The 19,322-nt window shown below is 38.1% G+C and overlaps 1 protein-coding gene across 2 annotated transcripts in view; it reads right to left on the reverse strand.

The window, feature by feature from the left end:
• The window catches only part of LOC118764868, a 407,716-nt gene that overhangs the window by 12,905 nt on the left and 375,489 nt on the right, over positions 1-19,322 (reverse strand). For both annotated transcript variants that reach the window (XM_036506025.1, XM_036506024.1), the window contains 2 exons: positions 18,325-18,463; positions 15,992-16,104 (listed from right to left, as the gene is read on the reverse strand). In XM_036506025.1, the coding sequence (XP_036361918.1) occupies positions 15,992-16,104; positions 18,325-18,463 (252 nt within the window). The remainder of the gene's footprint in view (positions 1-15,991; positions 16,105-18,324; positions 18,464-19,322) is intronic.

A 19,322-nucleotide genomic window follows, 5' to 3' on the forward strand; every position in this document is an offset into this window, starting at 1 on the left:
TTGCTTTTAGGCACCAGGTGTACTTTGCAAAATTCAAGAAAGAATGTGTGGCTATTTGTTTTACATTTGATTTGTCAGAGCGGGGTCCTTACGTTATTCATGGTTCCTTCCTTTAAATCTTCAGATCCATAAACAACATACTTGCAGCACTCTATTTTTATAGGCCCTGATCACCATCACATCATAACTACACACATACAAATGCTCGCACACAGGCGGGAAAACAACGGGCACATATTCGCAATTGCACGCACACGGGCACACCGTGAAATTCATATAACGAAAAGATAAAAACAACTGTATAGGAGAAATTGTTGCAAAAGTTGCAATCATGTGACGAAAGACATCTATTTCAAAGAAAGAGAGTCCTGTACATTGCTGTGATTTGGTAATAAAAACGTTAAATGTTGCATGCTTGACTTCTATGCTTTTTTGTGTTTCCGCTTTTAGATGACATTTGTAAGGTTCTTGAAGGCAATCGTCTTTTTGCCTGAAAGCCGTAGCTTTTCGAGATGTGACTTTAACATTTACTAATGCTCCAAATATAATTTTTCAGTTTAACCCATGTATGCACTACTTAGATATTCGCTCCTGTTCCAACTATATCCATTTTGTTATAGAAAAGTATCCAAAATACACGTATTGCTTATATTTCACCGAACAGCAGTCCTTCAGGCTGATAATGCTATATGTGTTTTAGCAAAAGCATCATACCACAATGCATGGTAGTGCATTGGTGATTTCTTCTTTGTTTCCTTGTTTCTTTATTTCTTTTATATATATTTGTTTTCGATTTGATACAAATTCTGGCAAAATTGACAAATTCTATATTTTCGGGTGTCAAATTCTGCCTTTTTCTAGTTTGTTCATTAAGAATATTTTAGTTCGTGCAGTTGGGTTGTTAAAGCATAACAACAGACTGATGCTGAGATATAACATCCATACACATATGCACACAGACACACACACACACATACATACAATATTTGCATCGGTATGTGCAGACATACAGAGAGACAGGTAGATAGATTGTTAGATATATGCATGTGTATGCACGTGCAGGTGTTTTTCAGCACATGTATGTATATATGTATATACTTATATATATATATATAGTATAAGGCGGCGAGCTGGCAGAAACGTTAGCACGTCGGGCGAAATGCGTAGCCGTATTTCGTCTGCCGTTACGTCCTGAGTTCAAATTCCGCCGAGGTCGACTTTGCCTTTCATCCTTTCGGGGTCGATTAAATAAGTACCAGTTACACACTGGGGGTCGATGTAATCGACTTAATCCGTTTGTCTGTCCTTGTTTGTCCCCTCTGTGTTTAGCCCCTTGTGGGTAGTAAAGAAATAATATATATATAGTATATACACACACACACACATGTATATACTATATACACACACATAAATATACATATGGACAGACAGATTGATAGATAGAGACACAGATAGACAGACAGACAGACAGACAGATAGATAGATTGATAGATATGTTTCTTTATTAGCCACACAGGGCTGCACACAGATAGAACAAATTACAAGGTAGAGCTTTTCTTTTGAAGGTTTAAAAAAAAAAAGGAAGGGGGAGTTTCGATCAAAAGGGATCGTAAAAGGAGAGAAAGAGGACAAAAAAAAGGGGGGTTAAAAAAAAGGGGGAGAGGAAAAAAAAAATTGATCAATAGGGATCGTTATCACAGAAATGTCAATATGAAGTGTAAAGGGGAGGACAGGTGAGGTTTACCCGTGGAAAGAAAAGCCTACGGAAAAGACCACGGTAACCTCGGTCAATGAAGTCACATGTTATATTTCTTTTTTTTTTTTTTTTTGCAAATAAGCAAATCTCTGTTTTCAATTTCTGGGTTCATAGGATTATGCTCAAGGTGGCTTCGTCATTCATACGTGCCATTCTTGCTACATTCACCCATCTTTTTTTAAAACATTCGCTAGACAAAACTTGCCTCTCTACTCTCACTTTCCTTTTCAAGTGGTACTTGAAGAAGTTGATGAGAGATTGACCAGAGAGGAAAGTGTTTGTCTCCAATCCTTTCAGACGCGTCCACCAGATACAGATAGATAGATAGATAGATAGATAGATAGATAGATAGATAGATAGATAGATAGATAGATAGATAGATAGATAGATAGATAGATAGATAGATAGATAGATAGATAGATAGATAGATAGATAGATAGATAGATAGATAGATAGATATATTTCTTTATTAGCCACACAGGGCTGCACACAGATAGAACAAGTTACAAGGTAGAGCTTTTCTTTTGAAGGTTTAAAAAATATTAAAAAAATAAATAAATTTTTAAAAAAAAGGAAAGGGGGGAGTTTCGATCAAAAGGGATCGTAAAAGGAGAGAAAGAGGAGAAAAAAGGAGGGGTTAAAAAAAGGGGGGAGAGGAAAGAAAAAAAAAAAATTTTTCAATAGGGATCGTTATCACAGAAATGTCAATATGAAGTGTAAAGGGGAGGACAGGTGAGGTTTACCCGTGGAAAGAAAAGCCTACGGAAAAGACCACGGTAACCTCGGTCAATGAAGTCACATTTTATATTTCTTTTTTTTTCTTTTTTTTTTTTTGCAAATAAGCAAATCTCTGTTTTCAATTTCTGGGTTCATAGGATTATGCTCAAGGTGGCTTCGTCATTCATACGTGCCATTCTTGCTACATTCACCCATCTTTTTTTAAAACATTCGCTAGACAAAACTTGCCTCTCTACTCTCACTTTCCTTTTCAAGTGGTACTTGAAGAAGTTGATGAGAGATTGACCAGAGAGGAAAGTGTTTGTCTCTAATCCTTTCAGACGCGTCCACCAGATACATTCTTTCGCCATAGCCACAAGGATGATGAAAATAGCTCTTCCTTCCCGTTTGAAGGAAGGAGGCGTGATAATATTGACGATAGACTCAGCTGATAAACCGACTCGTCCCACACGTGACAGCAGTTGTTCGACATAAGCCCACAGGTCGGAAATTGTTGGACACTGAACGAGTGCGTGCAGAACGGTTTCGTCGCTCTGACCGCATCTCGGGCAGGTCGGCCCCGTGTTTCTCGAGCCGTGTCTGTAGAGCTTATCCCGAACGGGTAGCGCTTCTCGGTAGCACTGCCAGGCCAGGGATCTCTGGAAGTTGTCCATGGGCCCTGGCCCGAAAGTCGTCCTGAACAGGCGGGTCAGGTACTCCTCGTCGACGTCCAGGTTCGCCCCGAGCTCGTCGTCGTATCTCCCCTCCACTAAACCCCTATAGAATGCTTTGGTTGTGTTGAAGTCACTTAAGGTCGACCCAGGACGGCAGAGTTGCTTGAGAGCAACGCGACACTCGCGGTGCCATTCGCCCTTCCTCGGCCTCTTTTTGATCCACGACTGCAGTTCGGTCATGGAGACGAGCTGCGGGAAAGCGTGCCTCACAAACGGCGACCACACCTGTTCACCGTCGTCTACATAGAGCCAGAGATGTCGCAGTCTCAGTGCGTATCTGCGCATCATCAACCACGGCATGCCCAGCCCTCCTTTTAACGGGTGTTGACAGCAAATGGATCGCCTGACCATCGGGACGCATCCTTTCCACAAGAAACGAAAGAGAATGCGTTGTAGTTTGGTGATAGTAGGGTCGGGACAAGGTACGACGGTCAGGCGGTAGTAGATGACGGACGCGATGTACGTGTTCGCCACCTCCGCTCGACCTTTTAGGGACAGTTTTCTCTCGGCCCATTGCCGGGCGAGAGTGACCACCCTACTCGTTATCTCGTTCCAGTTCTTCTCCACTTGGAGGTCCGGACCAAACCAGACCCCGAGCAACTCAACCGGGCCGTCGGTCCAGCGTCCCACGACGGAGGCGCTGGTGGACGGCATGGGCTTGCTTCTCCAGGTGCCTAGTCGCAAGCCCACTGACTTTTCCCGGTTGATTTTCGCTCCTGTCACCGCTTCGTAGTTTTTCAGTGTCTCGCCGACCAGCTCGATGTGCTCGTGGCTAGACACTATGACGGTGACGTCGTCCGCGTATGCAGACACGCTCGTCCCGCATCCCAATTCTCGCGGGATGCCCCTTAGAGTCGCCAGCTTCCGCAGTAGTGGCTCAAGAGTCAATACGTATAGAAGCGCCGAGAGGGGGCATCCCTGACGGACCGAACGTGCAATGTCGAAAGGTCTCGATAGATGTCCATTTACGCGAATTACCGAACGGATGCCTCTGTACAAGGCAGCTATCCAGCCGCGGAAGACGGGACCGAAACCAGCCGCTCTCAGGACTGCCTCCAAGTATCGATGGTCTACCCTATCAAAGGCTTTCGATTGATCCAAGTTGATCAGGGCTCCACCCATGCCAGGTTCGTTAACTACCCTGTCTATGATGTAGCGCATCAGATGGAGGTTCTCATGGATGGTCCGGCCTGGCACGGCGCACGTTTGCGCCCTGTCGACCAGTTTCTCGATGACAAGCGCCAACCTCTTGGCTAGCACCTTGGCCAAAATTTTCAAGTCTGCATTAAGCAGAGTGATGGGCCTAAAGTTATCTATTACATTTCCCTTGTTTAGATCTTTCTTCAGCAGTGTTACGGCTCCTCGGCTCACAAAACCAGGAATGCTCCCGTTTTGCTGCCAGTTGCAGTACACCGCCGCCAAGAGATCTCCAAACAAGTCTGGCATACAATTGTAAAGCTCGTAGGGTAGACCATCCAAACCCGGTGATTTGTCCCTCGAGCATTCTGCCATCGCTTCCTGCACTTCCGCCGCCGTGATGGCACCTTCGCAGCACCCTGCCTTTCTTGTCGAGAGTCGTGGTAGGCTATGTAGGTAGGCACTGAAGTCCACCCTACGTTCTTGCCCTCCACTCGTTCCGAACAGTCGGGCAAAATGCTGCTGAAAGGCCTCACACATTTTACTTGGCTCGAGCAATTCGCGCCCCTGTTCATCTACCAGGGACCGAATGGTAGCTTTGTTGCCCTGTTGCGCCTCTGCCACCCGGGCCTCTCTCGCGGCTCCAACACCTTCGTTCCTTAGAGCACGCATCCTAGCTCTGACAGCACATCCTTCGTGTTTGGCGTTGAAGTGTTGGTCGAGGGCCAACCTCGCCGCCAAAACGTCGGATGCGATGCCGCTTCTAATTGCCTCTTCTAGCTTCTTAACTAGCTCACCCTCTACTCTATTTCTATCTATGGCTAGTGCTTTGCTGTACCTAATCGCTTCTGCTTTTACTGCTCTCTTGAGGGCAAACCACCATTTGTTGTTGATGATAGCTCCCGTCAAAGCCCTCTTTACTAGTGTGCTAATCCGGTCTCTGAAAACCTGTGGAATGTGGAATTGTGGACATCCTATGCTATCTCTATCTACTGTCCTACACAGTATCCTATCTAGATACGATCTCGACGACCCGATGCGGTTGCTCCATGTCCACGTTGGCGCATTCGGGTGGTCTAGTCGGAACCTGTCAGACAGTTGAAAGCGTCTGAGCAGGTCTCTGAGGCATTTGCATCCCCGTCTATTCCTATCTCTACCCACGTAGTCTACATGCGTGTCCAACGTAGCATTCCAATCCCCCACTAAGAGTAAAGGACGAGACGTTCCCAAGAATACTTCTAGACGTTGAAAGAAATCCGCCCGACCTGTTAAGGGCGGTGCGTAAACTGATACGAGTCGAAAAGCGCACCCATTGCTGCCGTCGACATCCAGGACGACCAGTCTACCCTCCGGGTCTACGAATATTGTCCTTACTTTGAGATCCAGACTCTTGTGAAAAAGTACCGCGGTGCCACTACCGCCAATTCTCGGCAGGCAGGGGGGAAAATAAATGTTGAACTGTCCGCCAAACATGGTCTTTAGGGCCCGCGGATTGTGGAGTCTGGTCTCACTTATGGCTATGATTTCTAACTTTTGTGACTTTATGTCATTTAAGAGGTACCCTTGTTTCCAAGGGGACCCCAAGCCACGGGCATTTACACAACCAATCTTGATCATAGTTCCAATGAATTAGAATACAGAGGGTTACTTACTGCTCGAAAGTTTTTGCTTTCTCCTCCGTTGGTTTGTCCTCGAGAAGATCCCAGTACAGTTTCTTTGTGAGATATTTTTGGCATTTACCAACCGCACTGGGGAAAATGCCTTTGAGTGTGTGGTGCAGACTTTTGGAGATGTGTAATATTTTGATGTGGTCTGGTGGTGTTGTGTATGGGTGATTGTTTGTTTTTATGTCATCTTCTGTTATGTTGATAGATAGATAGATAGATAGATAGATAGATAGATAGATAATAGATAGATAGATAGATGGATAGATAGATAGATGATAGATAGATAGATAGATAGATAGATAGATAGATAGATAAATAGATAGATAGACAGATAGATAGATAGATAGATAGATAGATAGATAGATAGATAGATAGATAGATAGATAGATAGATAGATAGATAGATAGATAGATAGATAGATAGATCACCCACTTAGAGTAAATCAATTGATTGAAAAGTGTTTTCCTACATTTAGACATATAAAACGATTCTATAAATCATATTTGACACATAGAGAATATCCTACGTTTCCATAACTACTGCTATTGTTCTCATTATTTTTACATTCATAACTGTTGTCGTTCAATATTTATAGTTGTATGTTTTATAATTAATATTTTTTTCTTTTTTTTGTCGTTTTTTTTTTTCGTCGGCAATCTATCTTAATTACATTTAAGGCTATTCTTCCATCATAAATTGTGAGAAGTCATATCAATTAGTTTGCAAAAATAATAGAAATATGTTCAAATCATTAATTATATACAGCTAATTTACCTATATTGTACATACACGGTCCCATCCCCTCCCCTCACCAATTTCCTGTTTTTCAACCTTTTATTCACAGAAGCACACTTCTCTTGATCCTAAAGAGAGACACATATATGCATGTGTATATATGTATATATGAGTGTATATGTGTGTGTACAGATACAGCTATATTCATATATATGCATGCACATATCTTGTCTATATTATATATGCATAAGTATGCAGGCATGCACAGACATATCCTATCGATATACATATATAGATATGAAAATAGGTGTAAATGAGTATAAATATATAAATATATATATATAATGTATATGTGTATATATATATATATATATATATATATATATATATATAATGTTTATGTACATGCATTTATATATAATATATTTAAGATTGAATTATATTTGATGGACTTGCCGTTTCCCAGCTTTTTTTTTTTTTTTTGTAAAGCGAAGCACCAGTATCCTTACTTTTATTTACGACCATAAACGAGTCTATTGTGTTTGAGGCAACGTTATCTTAACCAGAGTGGCAGTAAAGAATCTCCTTGCAGGCTGTGTTTAGTGCAAAAGTACTACATTCCGCGTAAAAGTATCGGAATATAATTTTACAATGAGAAATGCACTAACGTTCATATTAATCAGTTGTCAGCTATGTCTCTAAACATTGGGTTGGGTTAATGGGCTCTAATACTTGTATAAATTGCGCATATGTTATGTTATATGTATTCAGCTGCTCGGAAAATACTGTCCAATTTTTCGGAAGCATTTTTTCAAATTCGATATAAGATGTTATTTTTGTAGGCGGAATGCTACATGCTTAATAATTGATGTGTAATCTTAAATAAAGTTTTATTTATTTCTCTTAAAATATGATTTTGAAGAGTAGAAATCCTTAATTTCAAACATGAAAAAATGAAATGCGACTACTTGTTTGGCATAAATTCAAGATCGGATATAATGTTTCCCACACAGTCGCCAATATCAACAGGGCATGTGGTGATAGGTCCACTGGTGACCGAACGGTACAACACTGGTTCGAGAAATTCCGTAGAGAGTATAAGAGGCTCGAAGATCAAAAAGGTAGAGGACGTCCATCCATCCGTGATGTTCATTATTTGAAAATAATAGTCGAAGGAAAGCGTCAGAGAAATGCCTCCTATGTTTGGTGTCAGTGTTTGAACAGTATCAGATAACCTCAGGAAAATCGACAAAGTAAAACAGGCTCGATAAATGGGTCCCGTATGACCTGAATGAAAATCAAAGTCTTCGGCGTTTTGAAGTGTGTTCGAGGCTCTCTCTGCGAAATTCTAATGACCCATTTCTTGATTGAATAGTGACTTGTGACAATCTTAAGCGACCGGGTCAACAGTCTGATCATGATGAAGCACCCAAACACTTCCCGAAATTGAAGTTGCATCAGTAGAAGATTATGGTGGTTTACGATTGGTGTCGTCCATTACAGCCTTCTGGAACTTAACCAGAGCATTTCATCGGAAGTTTGATATAAGCTACTGGAATAAATGCAGATTCACTTGAGCAAAAGGAGACCTGTACTTGTTGATCGACGCGGTCCAACACGTTGTTATCCAGTTGCGTACCGGGGTCATTAAATTAAGTATCAGTTGCGTAGTGAGGTCGATCTAATCGGCTGGCTCCTCCCCCACATTTCGGGCCTTGTGTCTGGTTTAGAAAAGAATATATGCAACATCAAAACACAACATATAATTCTCCGTGCAAATACAGATTTCATGCTATACATTGGCATGTGCAGGCTGGTCTGTAAGCAGACTGGAGACAAGATGCAATGTAGAGGAAAAGAAACTTGGGCGGGTGTGTAATATTTGTCATAAAACGCTTACGAGTGTTTCATACACACACACATATATTACCATATTATTGATATTTATATATATGTAGTCTTTTACTTGTATCAGTCATTTGACTGCGGCCATGCTAGAGCACCGCCGTTAGTCGAACAAATCGGTCCCGGAACTTATTATCTGTATACATACTACTTATTCTATCAGCCCCTTATGCCGAACCGCTAAGTTACGGGGACGTATGCACACCAACATTAGTTGTCAAGCGATGGTGTGGGGACAATCACAAATATATACATATATACGACGGGATTCTTTCAGTTTCTGTCCACCAAATCCACTCACAGGGCTTTGGTCGACCCGCAGCTATAGTAAAAGAGCCTTGCTCAAGATTCCACACCGCGGAAACCCGGAATCTTGTGGCCGGGAAGCAAGATTTTTGAAATCGCCTTCACATAGTCATATATAGCTACTCTTCTCGAATGTGTTATCACCTAGCATTGCTGCAACTTCTGCCCTATGTGCGACAGATTTAATCATACATCCTTAGTCGAATGCACAGGTTCCTGAGCCTCAACATTTACAACTAGGAGTGTTTTCTTGGTGTTGTTCTCGTGTTATGATGCTTTGCATATTGGGGCAGTATCTATATGATAATTTCACTGATCGACTGTTAAATATCTTCCTGTACCTGTGATTTTCTGGAAAATAACAGGAATCTTTTACTTGTGTTAGTTTTCTTCATTAAGGGAAAGGTCACGGCGAACCAAGTTATTTCCCTAGGTCTATTATTATTATTATTATTATTATTATTATTAGTATTAGTATTATTATTATTATAATTCCGAAGATTATTAGAGGGGTTCTATATTAATTTATCCTTAAAGACACTATTAGCTTGGGCATTGTTGTTGCATGGGGTTGCCGTCTCGAAAACCTTTTAGAGAGGTTAGATACTCTCTTACTAATGTTAGCTATCAGGTTTTTAGATACTACAGGGGTGGGGATGGCAAGTATGTCTATGTATATAGGAAAGTATCTCGTTGGGCTTATAGTAAAGTTTATCAGAGGAGGACTAAACATCTAAAAAATCAACTTAGATTAGTAGCGTCTGTGATATTAATTGACTGAAGGTAGAGATAAGTTGTTTCCTAAATTTATCTCAGGTGTGACAATCAGTCAGCTCAGTATGCTGTTAGGTGCTCCATCCACTTAGTCATATTTGTTCTGGTCTGGCAGACTAGACCTGAAACAGTGGATAATGTTTACTGATTTCTGATAAGGTAAGAGAAGCTTTCCATTCAGCTCACATTCGTCTTTTTGTTTTTTTGTTTTTGCCTGTTGGTATATGGTACTGAGGAGAGCTTAGAAATTTATAATGTATCTACCAGTCCAGTGGTGTTCTAATACCTATTTGATAAAAGAAATAGTTGTTTCTCCTTGGTAACTGCAGTGAAAAGCTGTTACAAAATCAAATATATTTTAAATGTATTTCTTTATTCTTCATCTTTAATTCGTGCACATCTCCACCTGTATGCGTATATGCGTGTTTGTGTGTGTATGTGTATTTGCGTGCATGTCTGTGTATGTGTATGTCTGTGTCTGTGTGCGTTTTCCTTTGAAGAATTTCAGGCACCCACTAACGGCGAATTAGCAACGCTCGTTTGTTTAAGTCAAGATAGCTCTTGGAATTTGTGGTCATCTATATTGGTTGGTGTGTGCATATATGAGTAGATATATTTGTATGTGCATTACATATGCGTGTGATACGTGCACACAGAAATACGATATGATTTAAATGTAAGCACATGTATACATATATGAATATCTATGTATGACTATATTTGTGTATGCAATTTCTTATGATAATTACATTTATGTGTGCTTATACGTGAGATTTTTATTGACTGCTTCCTAATGCATATCCATTTCTAGCAAGTGCAGAGCCGCTTACATAACCACATGTAGTCTGAATATGTCTGAGCAGGCATATTTCTACATGTGCATATATAACTCCGTCTTTATAATACATATGTATAGGTAGTGTGTTTGTGTGTATTTATAGACGTCAGAATATTCAATTTTGTTTCTACACATATCTGAAATATATATCTGAAACAAATGATGCGATCGTTTAGGTGCCATAATTCTTTTGACCTCCTGCCAATATATATAATCTCGTACTGTCTCGTTTGTCATTATACTTCGCTTGATTTTCCTCGAGATTTACCGCAAATTTCACCGTCTACAGTAATTTGCTCAGTAAATAAGCTGACATTTATCTTCTTAGATCTCCTATTTGTAGCAATGTTCTCATTATTCCATAATCCTTCACTAATCTATAATTCAAATTTCAGCACAGTAGAGAAAGGAGGAAAAGTTGGTTTATTCGAACCGATGGATTTTGTGCCGAAGGTCGTCGACCAAAACAATGAAAAGCCGACCTATTCTGACAATAAGTGATTAATAAACTATAAAGAAAACCATTTAATTTTTAACATACGTCACCTACAACTGAAACTTCCCTTAATATATACATTTTTTTTTTCTTTTAACTTATTCAGTCTTTCTTCGGCCATTTAGATTCGGAAAACTTTTCCGGTTTACAAGATGTAAACTATAATCTACCAAGTTTATTATTCATTTTATATTGTTAATGCGTAGATTGATGGTTGATTGTAAGAGGAATTTATAGCCAAGTAAAAATGATTAAGAATAGAATGCCAGTTTATTATAAGAAGAGCTGGAGAGGACTAATACTATGTATACACAGATTCGGACAGCCACAAGTGTGTGGCTTTGCGTACACACACACACACACACACATATATATATATATATTATATATATATATATATATATAATATATATATATATATATATATATTATATATATATATATATATATATATATAATATATATATATATATATATAATATATATATTACGGCACAACTACTATACCTCTACTCATCCCGCTCTATTTAGTATTATACCAAAAGACATCAAAACGGAAACAGATCTCATAAAATTCAAAAGTCCTCCAGACAAATTTCTCCAAACAATCCCGGACCTACCGCCAATGTCCGGATATGTCTCCAACAATAATAACTCTTTGCGAGAGTGTGCCATGGTGTCCCATATATGACTGAGGTGTGAATCACGATCTAAATGACTTCATCAAACACACAACCCATACACATGTATTGAAAGCATGCAGTTATATATGCACTCATAGAAATATGCCTCCTCAGACATATTCACACTACATCTAGTTATGTAAGTGGTTGTACAATTAGAAGAAACGGAGGCGTATTAATAAACGGTCAAGAAAAATCCTTCGTATAAGTACACACCGAAAGTTATCTTTGACATCCAACTTTATATATATATATATATATATATATATATATATATATATATATGTGTGTGTGTGTGTGTGTGTGTGTGTGTGTGTATGTGTTTGTTTATATACATATGTATATATACAAAGAGAGAGAGAGATGTATATAATACTAGTATCTAGTTATGATCATGATATCAAGATTTCAAGGTGGTAACCATATCCGAAAATATTACATGGCTTTTTAGAAGGCTCTTGTAACGTACAGAAGCTGAAAATTACAATAATTGAATGTAGGAATAACTTAAACATTTCTCCTTCCAACATAGGATCAAAAATAGGTGCCCCAGCATGGCCACAGCTCATGAGCTGAAACTGGAAAAATCAAAATCAATACCCAAAGCAGAACCAATTGATTGGGTGGTAATATAGTAATTGTAATTAATATGTGGTTAAGAAATCTTTGTTTCATTCCAACTGGTAGCACCTTGGCCAGATGTATTTTACTTTGTCTTAGAACTGACCAATGACTCAGTAGTGAAATTAGCGTAGGAAGAAACTATGCGTAGAGAATTAGATATGCGTGTGTGCGTGTGTATGCGTGTGTGTTTGTGTGTGTGTTTGCGTATGTGTTGCTGTGCGTGCGCATGTGTGCCTATGTGTCTGCATGTGTAAGTGCACGCTTGCGTGTATCTGTATGGGTAAGCACCAGTAAAAGTATGCATTAGTTTCAGCCTGTTTGCTTTTGTCGCCTAGATTTACATCAACAACTGTCAAAATAAAACAAGAGTTGTTCATGCATCGTTAGATTATATAACTTTTCGGATGAATAGGTTACAGACTGAAATAAATATTCAATCCGTATGAACAAATGATAGACGAATGAAAAAATAATGATGCATATTCCTAATGATGCATAATCCTAATGACGCATATACAGAAAATTCCAAAAGCAAAGGAAGGGACCCATGCAACAGAAATCGATACGAGAGGACCAGTCCAGACGTATACTGCAGTACTGGACATTCTAAAAAGATATCCACGTTCAGGTGGATATTAAGATTGCATTTTGGTACTATTCCTGCTTCCGTCAAAAATAATTATTTTTGAACTTTGATGTCTGTTTCTAAAATACCTTGGAAGGAGTGACTTCAACTTTAACGTTGAAAACTGTACTATATATAATTATGTATGTTTATATATATATATATAATGCACAATATATGGATTAAAATAATCCTGTGGTATTCACAGAAAAGCTCCTTTGGTGGACCAGTTTTTTTAACTGGTGAAATAGATATATTTATCTCATACGGCCTGATTCTCTCCATCTCTCCAGCTATCTATCTCTGTATCTATCTATCTATCTATCTATCTATCTATCTATCTATCTATCTATCTATCTATCTATCTATCTATATGTTATATATATATATATATATGAAAAATGCATTAGATACTACAAAACGTACTCGTAAGACAGACACAGAAGACGCAAAAATGAGTATTAGTATTTTTTATTGTTAACTGAAGTTTCTCGCCGCCTTAGAAGTAAATAATGCCAGATGAGTCGACCGACCTAGATTCGATCAGAGACACTCTAACCAAATTTGGGTCGGTTGAGTCATTCTGCACTATGTACTTATTTTTGAGTACCTATATACTCCTGTTGAAAACGGATTTTTTTTCTTGCATGACGCAGCACTTCTGTGCATAAATAAAAATCACGTCTGAAAAATTGTAGTTAACCACAATCAATCTGTTCTTATTATGCATTCTTCACCTGTCTGGAAATCTTCAATTCGTTTGGATTTAGAGTCTATAGATGGTTGTGAAACAGATGCAGTGAATGTAACCATGTGCCACTTTGATCACCCGTTGTGCATTCAGTCCAACACGTGAATGTATGCATAACTCCAGGAACAAGTTCATATTTACTTTAATGAGAACGTAGTTGTCGTTATACATTGTGTGTATGCAATCGCACCCACCCTAACTTGGTGCTTTTACTATTTAAATACCTGGTTCTCACAAATCTTTGATATATGTGTGTGCGTGTGTGTGCATGTGTGTGCGTGTGTGTGTGTGTGTGTGTACGTATGGAAAACGAACCGCCGCCAACTATTGTGCCTATATGTCTGTGCACACCTTTCAATGCCATATATACAATGAAGTCAGTAAACCTGACGGAAGCCTCAAAAGACATTTTCAGATCCACAAAAATCAGAATTTAACTGCAAGCTCTTGGTGGCCCAAATCAGATATGCAAATTATGTGGATGTCTTTTCAATACGTTGTCTGGTTTTAAAAGCCACATCAGATGCCATGATGGATCTAAGGTGTAGGTACAAGACCTCTGCATATGGAGTAGACAACCACCATATATATATGTGTGAGTGTGTATCTGTGAGTGTATTTATATGTATATATCTATGTATGTACGTATATATATAGAACGTTTATATATTTGTTGTGCAAGATTTTTTTTTTATGTGAAGTCGTGTGTTGAAACAGATATTGTAATATTTCGGCATGGTCATTTTGCCAGTTTAGTCAATAAAAACACACGCACTATATATTTGGTGTTATTTTGCTTCGGAAATTAGATTAAGATTAATGTAAAAAATAAATAACACTGAAGCAAAATAACACCAAATATATAGTGCATGTATTTTTATTGGCTAAACTGGCAAAATGACCATTCCGAAATATAACAATATATATATATATATATATATATATAGGCGCAGGAGTGGCTGTGTGGTAAGTAGCTTGCTAACCAACCACATGGTTCCGGGTTCAGTCCTACTGCGTGGCATCTTGGGCAAGTGTCTTCTGCTATAGCCCCGGGCCGACCAATGCCTTGTGAGTGGATTTGGTTGACGGAAACTGAAAGAAGCCCGTCGTATATATGTATATATATGTATATGTATGCGTGTGTTTGTGTGTCTGTGTTTGTCCCCCTAGCATTGCTTGACAACCGATGTTGGTGTGTTTACATCCCCGTCACTTAGCGGTTCGGCAAAAGAGACCGATAGAATAAGTACTGGGCTTACAAAGAATAAGTCTCGGGGTCGATTTGCTCGACTAAAGGCGGTGCTCAAGCATGGCCGCAGTCAAATGACTGAAACAAGTAAAAGAGAAAGAGAAAGAGTATATATATATATTTACACATACATACACACAAAAACACACAGAAAAATAGAGAGAGAGAATGAGCGTCCAATAACACGATACTTATTCCACATCCTCGCGCTGTTGCGTTTTCTCTTTGTTCATATTTGGATTAACTGTATATATATATATATATATATATATATATATATATATCTATATATATATATAGATATATATATATATATATATATATAGTTAATCCAAACAAGAAAACACAGAAAAAAACAGCAACGCGAGGACAATTAAAGTATTATTTGACGCTCAGGAGGTTTAACGTTTCGAGCGGAGCTCTTCGTCGGAAACAAGGAGAAGGAAAGATCACAAGAAGGGAAGACAGAGGAAAAAAATATTTTTATTAAAAAAAAAAATATATATATATATATATTATATATATATATATATATATATATATATATATTTATTTTATAGAAGGAGCTTCTACAGGACTAGAACTGTTCATTCAAAAGAAATCATCAGGATTTCTTATGATGAAACAGTTCTAGTCCTGTAGAAGCTCCTTCTATAAAATAATTAATTTACTCTGCTATGTATTGAGTACCTTATTTACTGTGGTTAACCCCGTCTCAACCTGGGACCTACATATATATATATATAAATATATTACATGCATATATTATATATATATATTTATATATATATATATATATATATTATATATATAATTATAATATATGGAGAGAGTGAGAGAGAGAGAAAGAGATAGTACTGCACAAATAGAAGCCGAAACATAGTGATGGAAGTAGTATATCTGTGCTTGACAAAGAAAATATGAAATAATTGATAAGCTGTAAACGAAAAGAAATAATAGTCTATTTCGAAAGATTTTAAAATATTTTATCTACCTTTTGTGTAATGAAACCTGTCAGTCTTTGCCTCTCCTCCTGAGTTACGTTGTTCTTCAACAGAGACGAATTATCAAAAATTTGATGTAAATCTACAAGATTGTTTTCTCTTTCTGAAATGAAAATCGAAGTATTAATTTCTATACGTCAGATGAATATCGTTACGATTATATTATTCAATGTATAAATGTACTGAAAAGTTAATAGAAGACCAGATTCAGGTTCAGATAAACCTGAAGTGTGTATATTGAAAATTGATTTGCTAGTGTAACCGGTGATCTGATGAGCAAGCTTTCTTTATTAGGATTAATATGTGAAAATGCAACTGTACTGTATAATGCAGAGCTTACATATAAATAAGAGCCGACGCGTAATTTCTTCCATCCATATATTAATATTACACGAAGAAAGTTACGAAACACTCGAACACTCGTCATTAAATAAATATGTATTCACCTCTCATATCTCCAGATTCTCTGTTTATATGTAAATGTGTGTGTGTATTTGTACACACACACACACACAAACACACACACTCACACACATGTGGAACTCCTTTTTACAGGAGATTAATAAAAGGATTATACAAAGAGAATATAATACGACGATGGAGGATAACCGCACACAAACATTAATTTGCTCAGTTCATATTCAAAGAACATTCTTTTTAATTATTACAAAGGTGAATGAGGCTCGGCAACAGCCGTATGTGGCCGCATCATTCGAGCAGAATACGATTAATAAGCCCCTGGATTTCAACCCCACCACCATATATACGCTTTGTCGTTGGTAATACTCCACCTCTTCCAAACCTGTGAATTCCGTAGCAACGGCTTTCGTCACCGGTGATGACCCCGAATAAAAGTCAGAATCAACACCCAACTTTTCTTTCAGTTCACGAGAGGCATTCAGTCATGACTGCTTTTGATCTTCTGTGAGCAAACGAGGCACAAATTTTGCTGCAACTATTTTCATTTGCAATCACTCACTCAAAGTTCGTTGGCAAGGGCTTCAGGACACACCAGCCATATCAATAAGTACGCTACTTGTTCAGTGACAGTTTTTCAAAATCAGTTCATGAAATTGCTTTTTATTCGTTAAGGATGTCGACGGACGCCCTGAACGAGACTGGTCTTCAGGCGACAAGTGACAACTCCTAAACCAGGGAAACCATGCGTAAACATGTGTTTTGCTCATGGCAGCGTCCTTGTAAGCTGTTTGAAATATGAAAACTCTTTCGGACGCCGATTTCCTCGGCCGAAAACAGAATTTCATGGAAGCATGCTGTTCCTTCGTTTCAGCCATCGCAAAAATTGACGAACAGGGGAGAAGCACTGCAAAACAAAGACGCACCTCAAGACAGTATGAGTATGACTGAAGCCGAAGACGCCGCTCGGCAGACTGATGCCTGAAGAATAACATAAAGTGGTTGTATATGTGTGTCCGTCTGTACCCTAAAATGCTCGCTATTAAGTGACTGAAACAGGTGAAAGATAAAAGATTATACAGAAAGGATAAAGCTTCTTTGCGAGCTATATAATCTCAACGAGTCTGTTTTTTTTATTTCCTGTGAGGTATATATTGTTCCCTGGACCATCCGTAGGGCGAATACTCAATTTTACTGGCTCAGTGAATCAGAGCAATGCAAAATGAACTGGCCTGCTATAGAGCAAGAACACAAAAATATTCACTCCTGAATATTTGTTCTTTATATATATGTGTGCATATATATATGTGTACATATATATATATATATATATATATATGTGTGTGTGTCCGTGTGTGTGCGTTTGTGAATATATATATATATATATATATATATATATATATATGCATACACGCAAATATAGCAAATCTTGATTTGAAGGAACAGTATATATATATCTGTACGACTAATTGAGATATATTAGTTCATCGTTTGTTTTCAAGATAGACTTAGAAATTATCATGGGACTAGTTTATAGTTTATTATATTTATAGCTTATAGCATAATGTATTACGTGGTTGCATGAGAACCGAAATTTCTTTGTTAGACAAAGGTTGCACAAGTTTTCACCTCAAGTGTAGATATCATGATAATAGATAATAAGTAGACGTATTACTGGCTTTATTTTGTCCTAAATTACTTTATATTGTTTTAAATTATTTTTTATGGCGATATTCCATTCTTAGTGAAAATTTGATGAAATTATAGTCAGTTTTAGAATGAGATGTGTGGGAGGGGGATATGCAAACAAAGTGAGTATCCGATAAGCAAGTTAGAGAAACGACACCAAAATGAAGAAAATATATTTAGAATACATTTGATAAAAAAAAAACATTATTCAAATAACCTTCGTCTCTCAGAAAATCTGCCACAAATGTGTGGCCACAGATCTGAAGCACGTCACAGAATTTGTGATATGATTTCTTCTCTCTGATACATAACCACTCGATAAGTTTAGTAACTTTTTCTTGCTTGCTGTAGGATTCCTGTAAAGACGAGAAGAAACAGAAATTTAAAAGGATATACTAATGTTTAAATTAATATCACTTAAATATGTAATACATTCAATATGTAATACATACAAGATACGCACGCGGAACCATACTTATACATTTCATTTATCCTTTAGATTTTATTTTGTTCAGTCATTCAATTGCGACCATGCTGGGCTGCCGCTCTGAAGGGTTGAGTCGAACAAATCGGCGCTGGTACTTCATTTTATTTTTAAAGCCCGGTACTTATGCTAACGGTTTAGTTGCCGAATTGTTACGTTACAGGAACGTACACAAACCAGCACCAGCTGACAAGCGATGTTAGGGACAAATATACGCATATACACAAATATACACTGGTACACATATACACCTGTATATATAAAAGATAATTACTTGTTCCTTGTATTAGTTATTGAGCTGCAGCCATGCTGGAGCACCGCCATTTGATGTTGCTACGTAATTTTTACTTCACTAATTCTTTTCAGGACTTGACAATATGTGCATGGGTGAGATTGGCACCGCTGTCCTCATTTGCACTTACCGCTATGAAGTTGGTTAATCTAGGACTCTTGAGAGTAATAGATCTAGTTTTGTTTTGAGAACATCTACAGCCATCGCATGTAGCTCCCTTAGGTTCTTCCGAGGAATATTGAAGAGTTGTCGGCCTTTAAAACCCAGGCTATTGTAATATCTTGTCTTATATTTTGATGGCAAAGTCGGAGGCTTTGACACTATGTAGGGATGCCCCGTATTAGAGTTAGTGTAACTCTGAATGCCAGAGTTTAGTAGAAGTCCCTCCAGTTTTTTCCAGATGTATATTACGGCATATCTTTCCCGCCTACGCTCCAGG

The sequence above is a fragment of the Octopus sinensis genome, linkage group LG9 (assembly GCF_006345805.1).
Source record: "Octopus sinensis linkage group LG9, ASM634580v1, whole genome shotgun sequence".
Lineage (NCBI taxonomy): Eukaryota > Metazoa > Mollusca > Cephalopoda > Octopoda > Octopodidae > Octopus > Octopus sinensis.